Raw genomic sequence first — 23,022 nt, forward strand, 5'->3', positions numbered from 1 at the left:
TGTTCATTTTAGTTGTTCTTACTATTTATTACAGATGTCCAGAGAACTCAATATACATATGTACATATCACAAACATACATAGATATCTACACTAAAAACTGTTATTCCGCTCGGTAAGCCATGGAGAGAACGAGGTTGCTTTGTGTTAAATACAACCAGAGAATGTTAACTTAATGTTGAAAACTGCTTACCTCTGATGCTAAAATCGCAAAAATCGACCATTTTTGAGCAGTTTTGCCTACTCAAATTTGGTAAATTCAACTAAATGCACGAAATTCTTGTGCATTACAAACTTGCATTAACATGGGTCAAATGCGCAAATAAATGTAAATTAAGCCCGCTAATGCATATTAGCGCTGTCGTCTGTCAGGGCTATAAGTTTTGCCTTTTATGTGGCAATGTATGTATGTATGTATACATTTATGTATATATTGTTATTCGTTTGAAAAATCTGAAATGTATAAAGTTATATCGAAAATTATGGCACATTAATATTTTACAATATTAATTGTATGTACATATACATACATACATATGTATGTACATTAATATGTATGTTTGTAAGCTTGTAAATGTATGTACTATTAAAATTAAATTCACTGCATACATATGTAAGTATGTATACATTGTATATTTTGTTTTTTAAAATAGTATTTAAATTATTTTATTACCCAAATTTCAAATGTTTCACCTGAAAATTAACAATTGCCTCAATATGTACAACCAATGAAAGCTAAAAGTATTATTTTCCCTAACTTAATACTATTTCATATTTAATTTTATAAAAATAATAATTTATTTATCATAATGCAAATTTATTGTTGTATACACATACATACATACATATGTACATATATCAAACTTATTGCTTTCGGCTTCGAAATGACAATCCAAATTCGTTTGAACACATTCTCAAGTACTCACTGTACAATTTGTATCTGTTGGTTTCAGTAAATTCCAGAAATGAAGTGACTTTGAAAATAGTATATGTATATGTATATAGATTGTATACGCAATTATAATCCGCAGAACACTTGTGTGAGACAGAGATGGCAACGTTGTTGAGTGGTCGGACAATGTAACTAGTGTTCGTGTTGGGGTTAGAGCAAGCATTTGTGTTGGTGAATGTGAGTAGCTAGTATTAGTGATGTTTCTGTTGCACATAGCTGCTGATTGTGAATGTCAGAAGAATGTGATATATGAATTTAGTTATTTTCCGCTTTTTGTTAAAGTAACGACGATTTGTAAAGCGCGACGTATATTTCAGTACATTCCAGTATATTTTCATTAAATTTCGTGTATTTCCCTCCAACAATCAAATATTAAATTCAATGTATTTTACTGAAAACCAAGTGCTAGTGCATAGGTATCCGAATTCGTTCACAACTTATTTGCCTGCATTCATACATATGTATGTACGTGTGCCCTCATCCATACATTTAACATGCGATACATACAAATAGAAACGTATTCCATAAAACCTGATTTGTGTCTGTGGTCCCAAGAAAAAATAAACAGAAAAAACCGAAAAATATATGCACTTTAAAAAGATTTCTCTGAAAGGCTTAAATTCGTTAAAACATTTAATATTTGTATATAACTTTAATGGGGTATGTGTTTCTTTAACACATGTATGAATGTGTATATGAAGAAAAATACACGTATGCATGTCCATACTTAGATACTTGTGCTTTTTCAGTTTAATTTTGTTGTGGTTCGCAGTTACTGGATCGAACAAAAGCCCAACAATCGATTAATCGTGAAACTGTTTCTTTGTGATTTGACGCATGTATTTGTGGAAATAAAACATCTTACGATAATACAAAGTGCAAGTTTCCACATAAAGCGAAAAAATTGTATTTCAAGACTTTTAAATATCACTCCACACCTTAGCTAAAATCGCCCCCAATCACAGTTGGTTCGGAAAAATTCGCGTGGTATCGGCTGACGCAGTTAATAAGCAAACGAGGTGTGGTGCAACAGTAACAACAAAAATCTATATAGAAAACTTACGGAGTAGCAAATAAGCCCTATAACAAACAGAATTTTGCGAGTTTTTAGTTGATATTTCGAAAGTGTACTTCGAAAAGAACAAAAAGAGAATTCCAATTTTTGCACATTTAACATATTTGTATTCAAAGTGAAAAATATAAAACAAAAATAAAATGAAACCTATGCTCATATATGTACATATGTATATACGCATGTAGACATGCCTGTACATAGTGTGTATTAAACAAAATTATCAGTATACGCGAATTTATCGTTATTCTCACGCAATTTCGTTAATAACCGAGTTTTGACAGTGGCGACAGTTGAACATGTGACAATTATCAACTGTCAGAAGGTGTTATAAAACTAAATACAGACTTTCTTTTGCTCAAATAAATTATTTCTATTTAGGATTCACTCGCCATAGAACGAAACGATTTCAATAAAAAAAACATGAAGGTTAAAATTGACAATGCAAAAGCGAAAATTCCCACCATTCGTACCTCGTCAAATGCCAAAGAGGAAGTTAGTTTAGATCCTCATGAAAATGCTTTAGTTTTAAAATTGGAACGAAAACGTAGCAAAAAATTAACTCGAAATCGTCACTTCCATGTAGTAGCAGACGATGATGAAGACGATGAGCTTAAGGAAGAAGAAACCGAAATGGAAGATGTTCGGGAAGTGGATTTTGATGAAAATACTTCGAGCCAAAAGTCGTTTGATATTTTGCCAGCTTTATCAGCGTTGACATCTACGACACCAACAACAACAACAGCCACCCGAAATAATCTTATCGTAAGTCTCTAACAGCAACAATTCAAACCATTATCTGCAGTAACTAACAATTACTACAAATATTAAATAAGTATGTACAGTTGCGAGCATTGAAATAGTAGTGCCTATTGGTCAAGAGAGTTTTGCTTTAAATTTTGTTTATTTTATGATATTGCCGTCGATCATTATTTTAGTTATATTCTCTGAAGTATCCTATTATTCACAACAATAAGTGTGAAACACTTACCGTTACTTTTTTAGAGCCAATTTTATTGGGATATCTGTTTTTATGAGCGAGCAATAGAATAGTAGTGAACGGTGAGCTGATTAAAAACAGACAATTTTTACTAAAAAAGTTTAATTTTATTAAACAAAAAGTAAGTTTCCTAATATTTTATTTATTATTCAATGCAAAAACCAAAAAAATATACGATTTTGCTCCTTTTATTGGGCCGCAAGAAGCACTGTAGTGAAGAAAAACGAGAATGGATTTAATCTGTCATAAATAACGGTAAATCCTACAAGGGAGTGGAAAGACTTGTAGGGTATTAAGCCACACTGATTTGCAATGCAATTATTTATAAAACGAAAAGGCAAAAAAGGGGCGCAAGATGGATTCTTTCTGAGAATTTTACACGAATAGTTGTAAGATGTCCAAGACTCGACCTAGAATGTCAGCTAAGGAGATTCGGAATGAACTTAACCTGGCCTGCGGTGTTCATACAGTGAGAAGACTTCTACATCAACATAATTTATATGTCCGCTGTCCTCGAAAAGTACCGTTATTTAAAAAGAATCATGTAGCAAGACGTCTTAAATTCGCCAAAGGACACCTGAATTGGCCGATTGCGAAATGGCGCAACATCTTGTGGACAGACGTGTCGAAAGTTGTTCTAAGGGTCCCGTCAGTATCTAAGATGCTCCCCTAATGCAGAGTACGAATCCAGATTCAGCACAAAAGCTTTGAAGCATAGCGGTTTGAATATCATGGTTTGGGCTGTTTTTCTTACAGGCCCAATTTTTTTGTGTAGTCCCAATTCACAAGATTACTAGCATAATGGACCGATACGCATACGTGGATATAATGCAGCATATTATGATACCATTTGCTGAAAAGGACATGCCGCTGAAAAGGGTATTTCAGCAGGATAATGACCCGAAGCACACCAGTAGGGTGGAAAAAAGTGGTTTTGGGTCAATGGAGTTGAGGTCATGGGTAAGCCAGCTCAATCCACTGGCCTAAATCCTATTGAAAACCGTTGGGCAGATGTCAAGAAAGCCGTGTGGAAGGATAAACACAAAAACAACAACGAGTTGTAGACCGTAGTGCAGCAATCTTGGCAGAGCATACCACTGAAAAGATGCCACAGTCTCGTAGATTCACTGAAGAAGCGATGTATTGCTGTTATCAAAAATCATGGCCATACTACCAAGTACTAAGATCTCTTATAGACGAAACTTGCAAAAATCCTTCAGTATATTTTAAAAAAATTGTTTGGTACTTTACTACTATTTTACTGCTCCCCAAAATTTTCATACATAAATATATCTTTGTAAATAAACATATCTTATACATATTCAAATCTAAATATTTTTAGTAATAAACATTGCCTGGAAAATATGATCCACTTTTGCATTTCAATGGATGTTAAAATTGTTTGGCATTTTACATAACTCACAGATATGTAAAGCTCTAACACCCACTACTATTTCACTGCTCGCAGCTGTACATTCATACATATGTATATTCCTTAATGCCATATTTTTCTGAAATGGAATTAAGTACCCTGTTAAATATAAGGACTTTAAAAATATGATCGACCACTTCTGCACAAATTCTAAAACCGAATCTCTCGTAAAGATGTATTTAGGACAATACTAAAAGATGTTATCTCTAACTGTTTAGCAGCGAATATTACATTAAATTTTTATTTATTCTTAAAATATTTTTGGAACAGGATTTTTCCATATACATACATACACATTATATTGGTGAGTTCATAGAGATGTCGTTGCTCGAACATTAACTAAACTTCGTACTGAACTAATTATTTACTTGTATAGTAGCTAAAGAGTTAACGGATCATGGTGCTCCAGTCTATATTCTCGAAGAACTTTCAACTATATTAACGGCGCAATTTTAAATAACTACATATGTATGTATGTATGTACATACATATTATTTATTATAAGCAAAATCAACTTTATTCTGAGTATAAAAACTTTAAATTTCTTTCGAACCCCAGTTTGTTGCCAAAGATTGTCAGACGAAATACACATACCATGTATCACAATAAAATCAATAGTGCACTCTTCCTTAATTGACTCCTAATTCTTTTAGTGCATTTTATACACATGTATTGGAATTAAACGTCAAAGAGATTAGGATTGGATTACAATATTCTCAACCTAGTGTTAGAAATTCACCAAAATAGAACTTCTTCTATAGGTTTCAGGTTGAAGTACATAGTTGGAATATTAAACTTTGCTTAATATACAAATTTAAAAATAAATAAATTATCTACCATAAATGAAATACTGTCAATTAAATTTCAATATTATATTATTACACCTGTTATGAATTCTCCTACTACCAATTAATAACTTTTGTATAATACTTGTAGGTATGTGTAAACACACGCATACATGTGTACGTTGTTTAGCAAACGTCTAAACCGTAATTAGTCGTTCAAAAAGTCGAAAGAGGTAGAAAATAAAACGAACAATGCTAAAGTATTTAACTATTTTCATTTGTATTGTGACTGTTTCTTTCATTTCGGTTATTCTCTAATTCTCTTGCTGAGACTTTTTTATTTTGCTTATTGTGAAATATAAATTAATTTTATTAGTATTTACACATACATACATACATATATACACTTATCTGAGCTTTGAAAAAAGTGTATAGCTGTCTCTATTTTTCATTCTGATTTTCAGCAATGAAATAAAGCCGTTTAACCAATTTCAAAATATAGCATGCAATAGAACAACATCATAAGAGAATATGATTATAACGAATTTACCTGTTTTTGTAAAGAATGTTAATATAATATTTGCTGTTACATGCCCACATTTTCTGAAATTGTATTTGTATGGATTTTAATATTAACTGATCGGTATATTAACAACAGCGAGTTCAATGTTAATTTATTTAATTTGCTAACACATGATATTTCGGTCCTTCCGGCCACCTTTTGCCATATAATATATGTTAGTATGTACAATATATTCCTCAACCTGGTATATTATGTACATAGATCTCTATTTTTGAGTAATTGCATGAAATGGTTCAGTTTGACATCCCACTCTCAGTTAATATGTGCAAATAAGTAAGTTAATATAAATATTATGGTATAACGGATACTAGGAAAAATATCTCAATACAATGGAACATTTAGCTCAACCATATTTTCATCATCAATGAAAAATCAATGGAAATATATACTCCCGTTCATTAAAAACTCGATTGAAAATGTCTTTGCAGTTGTGGGATATTCAGGGTTTTTAAGGAAAATTCCGCTTGTACAAAAATTTAATTGAATTTTAAATTATATTTTGAGCAACTGGTGAATTAAGTAAATTTAAAGTGAAAACGATGGTTTTGATTGCAAAGTAAAAATAGATATTATTGCCCCAGAAATTGCTGCGGAGCTTAAAGATGTACGTCGAATAGAACTTAGTAGCTCAACTGTCAAACGTCGGTTGAAAGAAAATAATTTGAATGCCCGAAGAGCTGCAAAATCCCCGCTTCATACAGCAAAAATGAGTCTTACCCTTCCAAATTAGTGCAGGGAAAGATCAAATTGGTTCATAAATGAATGGAATTGTATAGTGTTTTTAGACGAAAGCAAAATAAACCTTATTGAACCAGATTCGGGAGTCATGGTTCGTCGCAAAGTCAACGAACGATTTGGTGATTAATGTGTTCAGAGTACTGTAAAGAATTCGCCATAAATTATGGTTTGGGGACCACAACTCAACACGTAGGAAAACAAAATTTTTCAAGATGATTCTACACCGTGTCATCGGTCAAATTCGGTAAGGATAACATTGACATTTTCTTTCACGAATAGTTTTTTTAAGTTCCATAGTCACTAATTATTACAAACAACAAATGCAACAAAACAAACATAATTGTTATAAAGGCAACAGGCGGACACTATTAAGGAAAAAGTAATTTTTTGTGTGAAATCAAAATATAAGAAAAAAACTTTAAAAGTATTAAATACAACTATTTCAACCCGTTTTGTTACTTAAAAACTTTTTTTTCTCCTTTTCCATAAGCATTTCTACAATAGAAAACTTAGTTTTTTTCAGCGTATTTTAATTTTCGTAAATAAACAATTATTTAAAAAGATAATAAGAGTTAAATGCTTAAAAAGCTCATTAAATATTTTATTTAAATTATTTATAATTTAAGATATCTCTACCAGGCTAAATTTGATTAATTTTTATTAAAAGATATCATGTAAACATTATAAAGTCAAATCTACTTTTTATATGTATATAATATATACATTTTTTCAAATGTTTTTTTTTTCTTTCTAGGCAGCTTCAGAATTCATTAAATTTAGTTACCACGAGAAAGAGAGTTTTCAAAAGCAAAATGTTTTCCGCGAAAACCACTAGTTTTAATTATTATACTATTATTTTTGAAACAATTGTGGATTTGGTTCTACTACATAGGGTTTTCTACAATATACTATATTTAATTAGTATTTCATCTTCATATTTGTGACGTTAGGTATTTGAGTGAAATGTTAATAAGTATCGACTGATAACCAACCATTATTAAATTGGTAGTACAAGTGGAGGCATGTCAAGTTCAGGCTCGCATATACATACATATGAATACCTGTATGTTAAGCGCTATTGGGCGCAACGGCAACCATGGCACGCTGTGAGCCGTAAAAGTTAGAAAGCAATGCGTTGTTGGTATTTGTTTTACTCTCGGCACATGTTAAGTTGGAGCGAATTCTTGGTAATACATATGAGTCATCAGGCAAGAATCGCAGTGCATCGCACCACTTTTGTTCATTTGTTTAGTACTGCGTTTATTAATGTACATATGTATGTACATATCAAATCTACAGATTTGATTAAGGGAAATAAAATTGCTCAAAACTGGAATGTTTTGATATTTAATATAAGTATGTATTTAGCCACTGTTATATATTTGATAAACTAGTCCCCATTCAGGTCCTAGTGTAGTTGTATAATATCACTTAATTGAATAATCTTAATTTCGGTAAGGCTTGAGACTACTTTTGCTCCAAATAGTAAAGTTTATCTACCTTATTACCAAGGAATTTATTTTGAATAGAGAAATAATTGAAATTTTTGCACTAAAGATCCACTAAATGCCTGTTTTTGGCACAAATACATTGTACAAAAACACATCGAAAATTCACAGAATAACCTTGTAAAATATACAAGTAATTGCAACCAAGTTTAAGCACATGATTTATTCAAAAATCTGTAAAATTGAGATCAAGTAAGTAAATGTTAAGTTTTAATTAGTCAAAGTTGAAGAGTAACATCAAAATGTACGAATACAGATTTTCATGTATTATTCTTGCAACATATTGCTGCAGAGCACAATCGGTTTGTTCATTTAACGGTATTTTGTCATATAGTATATGGAGTTGAAATCAGGGTGACTGTCTGTCTGTTAGTCCGTCGGTACAAGCTGTACCTTGAGTACAGGTCCGAGACGATTTACCGCCCTAGTCAAATAATATATAAATTTTAAAAATTATTCAGATCATTTTATTAAAAAACACAAAAACACACATTTCGCATAATAAACAGCTGTTAATTAATATTATAATATTATTTGCTTTGAAATTAATTGAAAATACTATTGCAGAACATACAAAAAAGGGAGGGATATCTTTAAACGAATCTAAGGTAATAAGCCGGTTTAATTTATATATAATACAAAAATCATATGTATGTATATAAAACATTTTTGCAAAATATAATAATAGGGCAATTCACAATCTCGTATGCAAGACCATTTGCACCAGATTGTGAATTGCCCTAATATGTAAAAAAAATAGCAAAAATGCGGCCTAAACAATTATGCGCCCTAAGCAAGAGCCAAATTTGTCAATATGGATGGGCCAGCACTGCATGAGTAAAAAGGTAATTCTTTCAAAGCAAGCGCCAATAAATATATAAAGATACAACTGTGCACAAGTAGTGCTTTTAATGTACGCCATCTGAAGTCTAAAAATTATCAAAATCGGACCATAACTGTTAAAGCCCATAGATGCCTAATATGTGGATCCCAGTGTCTTTAATATTATCATTTTCTGTTAATGGTAAGTCTCAAAAGTTGACTGGGATATAGAATAACATTCCCTGCTTTGGGGTTTAAATATATAAATATATATATATGTATAAAGGGTGATCCATTTCGAGGTTCCGAGATCACGAGCTTCAATTTCAGGCATCAAATAGTCGGTTATAATGGCGCGATAACGGTCGCCATAGACGGTTACGTTCTCACCGGCATCATTTTCGAAGAAATATGGACCGATGATTCCCCCGGCCCACAAACCACACCAAACCGTTGGTTGATTTTTCTGGATGAAATGACAGCAAATGACAAATGACAGAAGGAGGCAATTTTGCTGAACAAAATTTGGCTCGAAAACGTCGGATCTCTTGGAACTTTTTAATAGCCAGGAAGCGAGGCGATGTCGCTTGGAAAGATTGAGCGGTTTCAATTATTGCAGAAGCTGTATTTGTACGCTTTCAATTTCCATACGTCAGTCTTAGTTGCTGCGAAGGGCGCCAAATTGACTCTCCACGGTCTTCGTGTACTTTCTCAGCTATGGCAAGTTAATATTATCCAATAATTAATGCTGGGTCTGAAGATGGGTGATGATGTTGCGAATAGTACGCTCAAAAACCTATTAAAAAAGTTCCTCAACTTGGATCTCTCGTTGGTTGCCGCTGACTTATGGTTTTTGAGATATTTGAATTTAAAGTTCAAAAATTCTACTATTTAAAGTGCGTGTTTCTTTGATTTACAATGAATTTTACAATAATATGTTTAACTTTTATATCCAACAATACTTCACTAATTCGTTTCCACACATTTGTTTTGTATTAAATAGTACAAAACTAACTTTAACTCAATAAATAACTTTGGTTTAAATACATTTATTCATATAATAACAAAACATAGCATATACATATGTACATACCTATTCGAAAGATTTTCGAACTTTCGACTTTATGTATCTGCAAATATGTAAGTTGTCTTAGTAAAATTAGTAATCGGATCTTTTCTGGTAAAGGTCTATCTAAGTGTGAAAACTAGCCTAACTAATATCAAAATTTTCAAACATCTGATAGACTTTACTCCTTATATATTGGTCAATATGTAAGATAGTTTAACGACTCCAATATAATATTCATACATACAGTTATATAATGATTTGCGTTATCCTAACAAACCTCAAATATGCTGAACAGTGTGTGATATATTTATTTATGAAATTGCAAGTATACATATGTATATGAGCAACAAGCCCAGACCTTTTTTTATCCCCAATATATCCGTTATAGAGATTTTCGACTATCGAGCTACCTTTAAAACGTCATTCCACATCAACTCGATAAATATATAGTACATATAATTAATACATATGTATGTATGTGCATCATCTTTTCCACAAATCAACGTTTACAATTTCTTCTAATAATGTGTATACTTATTAAATATAGTATGTATAATAAATATGTTTTTAAATATTACGCTTAGAATTTGCAATTCATTGGTACGGCTGTTAGTAATAAAGCGTGAATAAGTTGGGTGCTCAACTTTCCTTGAATTTCTTATCGCATTGGAATTATTCGTACATACTGTGTATGCGTACTTTACTATAAATGCCGTAATGTTGATAAGCTTTGGTAGCGATACATTTCTGTAAATACCTACATACATACATTCATATATACTTTTCTTTACATATAAGTATGTACATATGTATGTATGCTTATAATGCGTATTGGCGATAAGCACCCCCTAGTTCGTTTTTTTGAAACAATTATTTTTTTAAGACAAAGAACGGACTTCTTTATAGGAGGGTGTAAATTTTCGGTATTCGCGCTTGTGAAATGACATGAGCACGTTCCAATGACCGGACACACGGACACTGTTTTCGTAATATTTCATTAAAATTATCTCTGATAAACGGACAATATATAATAAAATTTTTCCGAAAAATTGGTTGGTTAAATTTGAGCTATTTTTAGTGCCTCAATGGCACTATTTTGCAAAGCTTTATCCTGATATATTAAGTGATTCTTGATTTGTATACTGGAAAGTGAAAGTTTCTATTGGAACTTAAAATTGTGTTATATGGGAAGTAGGCGATGGAACATAACATTTTCACGATGTAACATAAAAATATCAGAGGTATGTCACGTACCACATTTGCTTGAAATCGGCGGGGCGAGTCTCGACGTACATACATATGTACATATGTGATATCACCTAAAAGTAGGCAAGGTCACGCCCATCGTCCTATTTTGAAATAATTTCCTTTAAAGCTCTCTCATACCATCTCGAGGGTAACTTTTTTAACAGTACTGTTATATGGGAAGTGATCGGTGTTACCATCCGATTTCATCCATTTCCACGTTGTCGGTAGGAGTTCACAAGTGGCCTTGCTACAGCAATCCCCTGTGCCAAATGATAATTTGATATCTTAGTTTAGTGCTTAGTTATAATCCTTCATATCTTTTTGGGGAATGAGGTTTTAAAGGCGTTGCAGTGTTCCGAATAATAAAATCATCCATAGACACCAAGGTCCATGAGCTTGAAAAGTTCTTGTCAGATTTCGACGATTTTTGAATGAGACACCAACAAATATCCTGCTATTCATGACTTTACAGCAACAGCAGCACCCAGCAAAAGCAAATATGATATAGAACTTGTGTATGTAAATAGCATATGCATATGAAATATGTATATGCATGCTATTTTGGCAAAATTTCTTTGACCTAATCATTTTCACTCGTATCAACTGCGTATTTGGATTGTAAACTCTAGAGCATTATATTGGACATACATATGTACATACATATGTATGTATGTATCTACATTAAGCATTCAGTATCACTCATACGCCATGTTGGGTTTTTCGCTTGCTCATTTGAGTTGAAGTGAATTGACCGCACCAAAAAGCGAAAAGTGTGCTTTTCGTAAATTAGCTGAAATGAGAGAAGCAGAAATGGCAAGGGCACAATTGCCAGAGCAAATGATTACACTCAAATATACGACTTGATTGCTAAATTGCCGATATTGCCAATAGCACGACCGCTCTTTTCCACTCGGCTGTTATCGTCTTCGTATACTTGCGTAAGCTGTTCGTACTGTCGTGTGTCGTTTAGTTAGCTCATTGTCAACATTTCACATAAAAACGAAATTTTATAACGATGACGCATTCAGTCAATTCCAATGCGTTGAAGGTATCAGTGTTAATTTATTAAATATGAGATCGGGGTTGCCGCTATAGTAACAGAAACTACGCAAATACGGCTTTTCAACAGATTGCCTAAAAGGAATAGTTGAACTTTAGACAAAATTGATTTTTTCTAAAATAAAATCTTGAGTGAAATAATTTGACAAGTGAAAAAGTGATGCGCGTGCTTTTAATACAGTAAAAGAAAAATTAAGAAAAAATAAATATACATATGTATATTAAGCATTTTCTTTAAGACTGCACAACCCAAACGACGACCGACTACTGGTTCGGTGAATTTGTTTCTGCGTAACCAAAAGATAACTAAACTCAACAAAACGGATAAGCGAAAATAACAAGCACAAAAACGGCGGCAACAATAACATCACCTATGAAATCAACGTGTTAATATTTATTTATAAAACGTTTTCGCCAGAAATTGTATTTGAGTCATCTGTTTGTTTAGCAGAGTGCGCCAACATAGTATCACTACATTTATAGGCGGGCCTGAATAATTTTCTTATTGCGCGTAAATTTACATACAAACATATGTATGTATGTATTGACTTGTAAACCGTTTAAAAAACATATCTGCAACAGTTTTGTGTCTGTTTCATCGAACGTTTGATTAACTGAATTAAAAAAAAAAAAACAATTATTGATAGCACTTTAAAAATTTTAACCGCTGCGTAGCAAAACAGCTTGGAAAACTTAATTCGAATTTAAAAAATTCTAATTGTTAATAACAAAAATGACGCTGGACAACTACAATATTTTCAGTGAAGACTATATGAGCCTGCCATTTAGTACGGCGCTCTCACCATTGGCAAAAGTATGTATTCAACCACCTTAACAACTTTCAATTAACATACATTTAAATATGTAACTAATAAAAAATACATTATCATACACATAACTAAAAGAATTTATTACATATATATTGTCGCTTATATACATATGTACATATGTATGTATTTATATAGAAATATTAAATACAGAACTAAATTTCCAACGAAAAACGATTAGATTATAAAAAGTTTAGTTTGAGAATTTCAATGCCGAAGACAAAGTTTTAAAGATAACTGAGCAAACCTTTGGTTCTGTTTTCTATAAGCAATCATAATTTATTTTAAGTTTTCTTTTTTTTAATCAAGAAAAAACTTTATATTTTCATTTTAAACGATTTGTCAATTAAGCCTTTCACAGTAGGAAAATTGGTTTAAAATATATAAAGCAAAACTTAGGAGCTTTGAAGATAGCGGTTAAACCTGTTAATGAGGGATCCACATACTCTCTTTTACGAAATCAATATGATAACTTTCTTGCTGCTTTTACTTGTAAATTTATGGAATCAAAAACAACTTTTGTCTCAGATTTTATCTGGTCTTGTTTCCACAAGCGTTGGGTTTACTAAGGAAACTGAAATCACCATGGCACGCCAAATGTGAAACATAACTAGATATTCTTCAACAGCAACATACATATTTTCCAAATATCGAAAAGAATATAAAAATCCGATTATACGTATGTATGTATAGTATTTTTATACTCTCGCAACAAAGTTGCTAAGGAGAGTATTATAGTTTTGTTCACATAACGGTTGTTTGTAAGTCCTAAAACTAAAAGAGTCAGATATAGGGTTATATAGTATACATACCAAAGTAATCAGGGTGACGAGTAGAGTTGATGGCGAAAACCGAAAACCTATAAAGTGTCATAACTAAGCCATAAATAAAGATATTAAAGTGAAATTTGGCACAAAGGATCGCATTAGGTAGGGGCATATTTGGTCGTAATTTTTTTGGAAAAGTGGGCGTGGCCCCGCCCCCTACTAAGTTTTTTGTACATATCTCGAAAACTACTATAGCTATGTCAACCAAACTCTATAGAGTCGTTTCCTTCAGGCATTTCCATATACAGTTCAAAAATGGAAGAAATCGGATAATAACCACGCCCACCTCCCATACAAAGGTTATGTTGAAAATCACTAAAAGTGCGTTAACCGACTAACAAAAAACGTCAGAAACACTAAATTTTACGGAAGAAATGGCAGAAAAAAGCTGCACCCAGGCTTTTTTAAAAATTGAAAATGGGCGTGGCGTCGCGACGCGTCGCCCACTTATGGACCAAAAACCATATCTCAGGAACTACTATTCTAATTAATTTTACAGCAAAATAAAAAAATATGTAAATGACGGATAATGAAATCACGATTATCACTTTATCATGCGAGAGTATAAAATGTTCGGTTACACCCGAACTTAGCTCTTCCTTACTTGTTTTTTACATACTCAGTTTACCACAATTTTTGAATATGCCTTATGGATATGTGTACGTTTACCAAAATAACAACTTTAAAAGTAGAAAACTCGTTTCCACGAAAACCAATCGCCAGTTTTAATTTCTTAAAAACATACCACAAAAATTAATATGTATTTGCGCAACCACTATATTACTGTGTATTACTTATCGCATTCGCTTATCAATGTATGCCCGTCGCCACAGCCCATGTCACATCACATATTCGTATCAACACTTCGAGGGTGTATGTAGTATAATAATGTCAAATAAATGAAGAAAAGCATTGCCCAGTTCCATTTTAAGCGCAAAAAGTTGAACAAAATTGCGGAGTTTCAGTCAGCAAGGGTAGCAATGAAGCAAACTTTACATACTATCTATGTATGGTTCATGTAACTGAGTATTTGGTTTTCGAAAAATATGCCAAATAAATTTACCGTCCCCACTTATACTCGTATATTGGAATTACTATTAATATCTTAAGAGAATTCATGTATGTATATCTAACATTTAGTCATTTTGCAGACTTTTCCCCTCGCAAAATGCCAAATGCAGGTATGCACATACACAAATATGGTATTGAATGTACCTATACATACGTTTGCATGTGAATAGCCCGCTAAGAGTCGATATCTTTCTTTTTCGTACGTATGCACTTACTTAGATATACATATATAAATACATAAGTATGTACATACGTGTCCATTTCTTAACTAACGCTTTAGTGTCATTTAAAACCACACAAAACCAGCTGCCACGAGTCAAAGTCCACCTAAAATTCATACATACATATATGTATATCTATACTATATATTACTTATTTTATGGGTTTAAACATAAATTCGTATTCATAATTTGGGGATATTAAATTTTCTTACATCAAAGTCACGCCAAAATAACCGCTTACAATTGAAATAAGCATATTATTTAAAATAACGTTAACATATGTATATAACTCAATTATTAGTACCAAACATCACTTAATTGTGTTGGAATAATTTTTGAACTGTATGATCTTCACTATTTAAATACTTTGGGCGATAAAGCTCTACAAAAGGTACAAGTGGTTTCCAAGTCGTATCATAAGACCCTTAATATATTAAGTGCACCCAACTCTTTTTTACACGGATTTTTTTTTTACAACAATTTTTTTTTTTTTTGTAACAAATTTTTAATCTACTACGGTTTCAAAATCACTGTCCTGTAATTATGTTTGTTTTTACCAAACTAAGGACCATTGCTGAAATGAAAATACATAGTAGTAACTGGGAAGTCCTCTTATTCGATAACGCTTACACATTTTGTTCGCATGATATTTACATTGCTGAAATGGATATCTCCAGCGATGATACCGACTTTAGTCCAGTTCGTTGCAAACAATTGCGCTTGTTATCAAGAAGCGACGATTAATTATGTAGCTATGTAAATATTTTTTCCTTATTTCTATTCTAATTTTTCTGTTCTTAGTTCTGGATTAACAGATTTCTTTTGTTTTTTGCTTAATCTACCAATTTCTCACCCGTATGAATTATGTATTTTAAGTTTTAATGCTCAATAAAATGCCATATGAATATACAATTTGTAAGCATATCTGAAATTTTATAGTTTTCAACATTTTTTACACGGTTTTTCGAAGTAAATATAGTTCTTTATTTCATCTTACACGGTTTTCATATGACATGGAGCGTATCCCCCATTTTACTATAGGGTTTTTTTACACGGATTTCTGAGGAACGTATCTACCGTGTGAAAAAGAGTTGGGTGTACCTGCTGGAGTATCTGCATCTCCATTTTTTAGCTGCATTGTCCTCTAAATTATACAAGCTGCTTTCTGACATAAAATAGAAACTGCAGCACTGCAGCGTCCTTGCCTCTTTATTTTGACACGATTTTTGAAGTACTAATTCGATTAATACTATCTCGACTAGTTTTAGGTGATACAAATAACCGTTATGAGAACAAAACTATTATACTCTGTAAAATCACGTTGCAAGGGTATAAAAATAACAATTTTCGGGAAAAGAATTCAAGTCTTTGAATCGAAATCAAATTCATTTGAATAGAATAAGTTAGAATATCACAAAAACGGAATACGAGAAGAAGTGATTATCACAAACAATCAATAAAGAAAGAAAACTTCGAAATTTCCTTGAAAAGGACATCAACTTAAATAGAAAGCAGCATACTCCCTTCTCGAATTATAACAGTATGTAAAAGGCCATTGTATTCAGTTTAAAAAAGTTTCGTATGAGGGACGACGCCTCTTTCTGCGCAGAGGGGGGTTCTCTTAAGTTGTAGGAAAAGTGAAAATAACTTTTACTGTCGTACTGGCCAAGAATTCCTTCAATGGCATGCCTTGTTAAGATTCCAAGTGCAGATGTATGCTCATATATAGCACCATTTGTATATATGTTTGCTTATGCATTTATGCAACGCAACGTTGTTTGGGAGAATGTCGGCGCCGGTTTGTTGGTGTATGTAGGGTGTGGCTTTTGCTTGGTTTCCGATTCTCCTGTTTTCCATATATGCTTCGCATCCCATACCATATAAAAAGTATACATATATGCAGAAACTTAGTTTTTGGGTTTTTATTGTTGTTTGCATTGCATCCGTGTGTCGCGCCCAAGAACGTATGAATAACTTAAATCATTGTGTAGACGCAACAATGACATCCTTGTCTGGGGTTCGTCGTATTTCGCCGTTCGCCAAAGCCAAGCAGCTCTGATTGTAGTTGAGGGATTACTACTTAGAAATGAAACCGATGATATCGAAAAATTGTAGTTGGATTATGAGACAAACTCCTGGTAAAAAAAAACACACTTGAAAATCTTTAGTAATTAGTATAATGATGTTTTTTTTAATCAGTTAGGGGATTATCTCAATGTTACCCTCCGAAAAATCACTGATTTTCGTGATTTTTTTTTTTAAATATTGAAATTGACTAATCGGTCCGGGTTTTTTTTTTTAAATAAATACATTCATGACGTTTACAAAATTATTTTGTTGTGTTAATTTATTGAGTATATAATAGTTAAATAAATTATTGAAATTACACGTAAAACAAAAATGTCCTGTACAATGTCTACGATTGCAATTTTGATCTATATCAAAATTTTTAAAAGATTATTACTCTGTAGAAAAGTCGCGATACCGAATGACGTTAAAAATGTTCTCCCCAAAGTGGAACTAGATATCTTCAAAACTCTTCCGTTGAGAGTGGAAACCGTTTTGAAAAACACCATTCTGAGCGGTAGCGTACCCCACTTATTCCCTTTCTACAAAAAAACGTTGTACGACTGTAATAATTTGAATTTTGATTTCAACAGTGTATACTATCCGATAGTGGAACAAAAAAAAGACAATTTTTCGAAATTTTCACACCGAGATCCCTTAAGGGGGGAGCCTGTGGTTATAATTTTGGTTACTCGTAAAAAACATAAACTTAGATTTAGTTTGTACTTTTTCATATTACACATACACATGTGCATACTAATTTGTAAGGGCTGGTTTAAGGGGGTGTTCTGGTTTAGAAATTCGAAAAAATCGTTTTTTTTTTGCATATTTTTTAGTATAACCCTTCAAGAAAATGTCTCTAAGAGGATTTTTCGAAATTCAAATTATTTTCCGAGTTACACGTTTCGTAGTGCGATAACTACACTTTTACTCTTCACGGATTTCGCATAAATTTTCATTCTAGGTCACGGAATCCTGCACACCAGGACAAGCCATTGTTTCATCAGTCTCTACTTCGCCGACCTGCAGTTTCTTTAAATTTAATTTTTTTCTTATATTATTTATGTTTTGTATTCTTAGAATATCAATAAAAAGGATGTAAAAAATGGATAGTCAAAATAATTTTTGATTTTTTATCGCGTCAAATTTCTTTTGTGTAAAGCTCCTGACAATTTTCGTGGGCATATTAATAGGATGTGATATCTGATTTGCATCATTATTGTTTCTATACCACTTTATCAAGGTATTGATGCATTCAACTGCAACAACGATTGTACCTCCCGAAGGCTTTTGAATTCATCCAAGACTTTTGCGATTTAGCATATTCCAATGGGTTTTTAAACCCTTTGAAGCAACGGGGGATGCGGATTTACCAATTATTAATGATTTCAACTTATGCGAACCATCTGCGCTCGCACACAACGTAAATGTGATTCTATAATTAGCTATTTTTCGTCCCGGTGCCGTCTTTTCGTAAATTTAATCTGATTTGCAATGATTTTTTCTGCTTTCTTGACATTTTTTAACACACTAACTATAACCAATTCACAAGTTCAAACGCTCATGACAAACAATTTATACACATATGTACATACCTCCCGACAATATTTTACATAGAAATTCGGAGAGTACATACGTAGCAATTATTTTTCTTGCCAAACAAACGGTGGGGTTTGAAAAAAATAGATATGTTAACTATTTAAGTTAACTTTTTAGAGCGGTACGTCAACTAAGCTGTATTTTAACTTTCTCGCGAGTTAACTTTTGTGCGATTCTACTGTACATTCATATTCTGTTTTGTGTAGGTGCTAGAGTTGCTGAAGTTGCTCAGACAGTCATTTATTTGCGTTTCATTAAAAACACTTCAAGTCGTACTTCATGCGCTAGAAATGGGGAACATTTTCACATTTTCCCATAAATGGTAAAAGAAAAAAAATTACAAACGCTGTCGACATTGTACATGTATGTAGATATGTAAGCTTTTGGCGAACTTTTTTATATCCTCTTGCAATCGAACGTTTATAACACCTAAAAGCAATGACGATAGATATAGAGTTATAGATACGTACATCCATTTTCAATATTACGAGACCATCCGTCCATCTGTGCGTGCAAAGCGTAACTTGGCTTTATACATGCATGTATTCGTTGGTCAAACAGTGAAAATGGTATTGTACGTGGACGTAAATGGGTCATTGCCCCACCTACAAAACTGCTTTAATGAAAAGCAATAAGATGTGATAAACCACAAGTTAAGATAAAAAATTATAACCCCGCCCACTCGTTAAAAACTACTTTTAGTTGAAATCACATATTTCAGCACCTAGTCCACCAATTTCAACCAAACTCGGTATACTTATGTATATCTCTATCCTCACATTTCTATGTTAGGGTGTAAAATCTGACTACAACCAAGCCTGCCATAGTACAATAATAAATTCCATTTTGACAAATCAAGCTGGAATGAATATTTCGGGATAAAACTTTGCAGGTATGCCATCTCAACTCTAAGTATTGTCAAAATTGGATGCCTAAATTGACTTTGCATCGAAAATATCGGCCAATGTGTTAGTTATATAATTGAAAATAGGTGATAATAGTTTTTTATACCGATAGAAAGAAATATGTGAGTTATCTTTGTAAAAGAGAGTGAAAAACAGCTGAAAATCTGGGACAAATTTGCAATATATGCGATATAAAGTCTACATATGTATATTACTGATGGTATGTGAGGTAGCTTAATGATACTCAAAGAGCATATTTTTCTGTTAATAATGTAGGGTAGTCCTCTTTCTGCTATATGGTGCAGACGAATAGTTCAGGGAATTAAGAGACAGCGCTACGCTGGCTAGGTCATGTTGTCCGAATGGATGAGAACACTTAAGCTCTGAAAGTATTCGACGTAGTACCCGCCGGGGTAAACAGAGGAAGATCACCCTCCGTCGGAAAGACCAGGTGGAGAAGAACCTAGCACTGAAAGCGAAAAAGAAAAACTCGGCTATAACCGCGTAAGCGGAACTAAAGATAAGAAGAATATGTGGTATTGCCAAATATAGATAAAAGCAGGTTAATACATCCCTTATACCCCATATATCTAATATACAATTTTCAAACTTCCGGTTAGTTTTACTATACCTATATATCTGTCAGTAAGTAAAATATCTTAGCAAAATTAACTGAACGTATAATATTGGATATGCTATAGTTTAATGCAAACTCCCAAACTTTAACATAAAAAAAACTACGTTTTAGCCAAAATGTTACAACTAAGCGAAAAACATCAAGATAAGGAAAAAATTTAAAAGGTCATAAAAAAAACTGACACATACGAACGCCGAACCCTTTGAGGGTTTTACTACATATACTGACCTAATACCATCACCCTGACTTGGAATTTAGCTGTTGTTGTACTGTGTTATGAATAGAAATTTTGGTATTTTTGGAAAAAAAAAAATGGATAGCAAACTGTGCGTTGTTTATTTTCTGTCATCTAGAAATATTAAGATTTGTTTTTGTTAATATATGTACTTGCACATAATTTAATTAGCAATATAAAACTGCTTACCTCTGATGCTGTAAACGCAAAGGAGGCAGCAGACTTCAAGCGACATCTGTCAAATAATAGCAAAAATCGGCCATTTTTGAGCAGTTTTGCCTACTCAAATTTGGTAAATTCAGCTAAATGCACGGAATTCTCGTGCATTACAAATTTATATTAACATGGGTCAAATGTGCAAGTAAATGTAAATTAAGCCCGCTAATGCATATTAGCGCTGTCGTCTGTCAGGGCTATAACCACCATATGTGATATTTGAATGAAATTATGAGGACAGGTTATTCAAAAATACCTCTAATCAGTATGTAGTAAAATATAGAAATAGAACTAAGTTATTTTATGTCCTAAGATAAGTTAATAAAATACGATTTTTGATTGGAATCCATTTTTGCTTTCGTCGAACAATGAATGTAGAATTAATTCACAAAATTTTTATACTCTCGCAACAATGTTGCTAACGATAGTATTATAGTTTTGTTCACATAACGGTTGTTTGTAAGTCCTAAAACTAAAAGAGTCAGATATAGGATTATATATACCAAAGGGATCAGGGCGACGAGTAGAGTCGAAATCCGGATGTCTGTCTGTCCGTCCGTCTGTCCGTGCAAGCTGTAACTTGAGTAAAAATTGAGATATCATGATGAAACTTGGTACACGTATTCCTTGGCTCCATAAGAAGGTTAAGTTCGAAGATGGGCCAAATCGACCCACTGCCACGCCCACAAAATGGCGGAAACCGAAAACCTATAAAGTGTCATAACTAAGCCATAAATAAAGATATTAAAGTGAAATTTGGCACAAAGGATCGCATTAGGGAGGGGCATATTTGGACCCAATTGTTTTGGAAAAGTGGGCGTGGCCCCGCCCCTACTAAGTTTTTGTACATATCTCGGAAACTACTATAGCTATGTCAACCAAACTCTACAGAGCCGTTTTTTAAGGCATTTCCATATACAGTTCAAAAATGGAAGAAATCGGATAATAACCACGCCCACCTCCCATACAAAGGTTATGTTGAAAATCACTAAAAGTGCGTTAACCGACTCATAAAAAACGTCAGAAACACTAAATTTTACGGAAGAAGTGGCAGAAGGAAGCTGCATCCAGGCTTTTTTAAAAATTGAAAATGGGCGTGGCGCCGCCCACTTATGGACCAAGAACCATATCTCAGGAACTACTAGACCGATTTCAATGAAATTCGGTATATAATGTTTTCTTAACACCCTGATGACATGTACGAAATATGGGTGAAATCGGTTCACAACCACGCCTTCTTCTAATATAAAGCTATTTTGAATTCCATCTGATGCCTTCTCTGTATAATACGAGTATAAACATTAGGAACCAATGATGATAGCGGAATAAAACTTTACAAAAATACGGTATTTGAAAAATATTTAAATGACGAATAATGAAATCTCGATTATCACTTTACCATGCGAGAGTATAAAATGTTCGGTGACACCCGAACTTAGCCCTTCCTTACTTGTTTATGTTAAGTTTTGCCACACCTGAAAGTATTTTCTCGGCTTTGCTCCTTGCAAGTTGCGAGTATAAAATGTTGGTTTACACCCGAACTTTATTGCTGAAAATTAGTATTACATAAAATCAACTACAACTGATCAGCTGACTCTTTTTTCCAAACATGCAACAGGCATAAACATTGGGTGCCCATATCATATGAGACGTCAGGACGCCAGAAATAGCTACACACATACAAATGTATACGTATAAATCCCGAACGGTTTTAACACCAATAAGAATTACATAAGTATGTATGTATATACACTTCCAATGTGTCTATTTGAGACAAATGTACCAAGCTTCATTGAGCAAGCTCAATATTTTTGTATTCATCATAATATAAATTTCTGTGTATTCATATTGGTGTATTCATGTACATATGATGTTTTTATGGATTTATTGCGTATAGACTCGTACGAATACATGAACATTATTTTCATACATAACTTTCATATGTACATACTAACGGTTTTACTAGATTAGCAGATATGCGATGTAAGTGCGACGTATAACAGGCTTTCTAAATTTGTATAAATTATTTATTAAATGGGATCTGTAAAAAACTAATTATTAAAAATCTTTCGTATTAACATTTCCCACTTGTTCAAAGTATACAATTGAAATGAAGGTGACTAATAATTGACCCCTTCCACAATCAGACG

The 23,022-nt window shown here is 32.8% G+C and overlaps 2 protein-coding genes across 3 annotated transcripts in view; both read left to right on the top strand.

Moving 5' to 3' along the window:
- LOC120766583 (transcription factor kayak) overlaps positions 1–23,022 on the top strand; it is a 46,170-nt gene that overhangs the window by 14,717 nt on the left and 8,431 nt on the right. The window lies entirely within an intron of this gene.
- On the top strand, positions 1,151–8,563 carry LOC120766584. Of its 2 annotated transcripts, XM_040092181.1 has the most exons (4): positions 1,151–1,416; positions 2,405–2,788; positions 4,726–4,759; positions 4,832–5,241. In XM_040092181.1, the coding sequence occupies exons 1-4, from the start codon at positions 1,333–1,335 to the stop codon at positions 4,909–4,911; spliced, it is 582 nt and encodes a 193-aa protein (XP_039948115.1). In that variant the 5' UTR covers positions 1,151–1,332; the 3' UTR covers positions 4,912–5,241. The 2 variants fall into 2 exon arrangements, with proteins under 2 accessions (XP_039948115.1, XP_039948116.1); XM_040092182.1 differs by lacking the exons at positions 4,726–4,759; positions 4,832–5,241 and adding an exon at positions 7,316–8,563 and having other exon boundaries at positions 1,154–1,416.

This window comes from Bactrocera tryoni, chromosome 1, assembly GCF_016617805.1.
Source record: "Bactrocera tryoni isolate S06 chromosome 1, CSIRO_BtryS06_freeze2, whole genome shotgun sequence".
Lineage (NCBI taxonomy): Eukaryota > Metazoa > Arthropoda > Insecta > Diptera > Tephritidae > Bactrocera > Bactrocera tryoni.

Excerpts from the sequence above, each read along its gene's own strand:
- LOC120766584 (XM_040092181.1), top strand. The coding sequence starts at position 1,333 with ATGTATTTTACTGAAAACCAAGTGCTAGTGCATAGGTATCCGAATTCG. Across the intron at positions 2,789-4,725 it reads CCACCCGAAATAATCTTATC|GATTTTTCCATATACATACA; the intron begins GTAAGTCTCTAA and ends TTTTTGGAACAG. Across the intron at positions 4,760-4,831 it reads CATACATACACATTATATTG|TAGCTAAAGAGTTAACGGAT; the intron begins GTGAGTTCATAG and ends TTACTTGTATAG.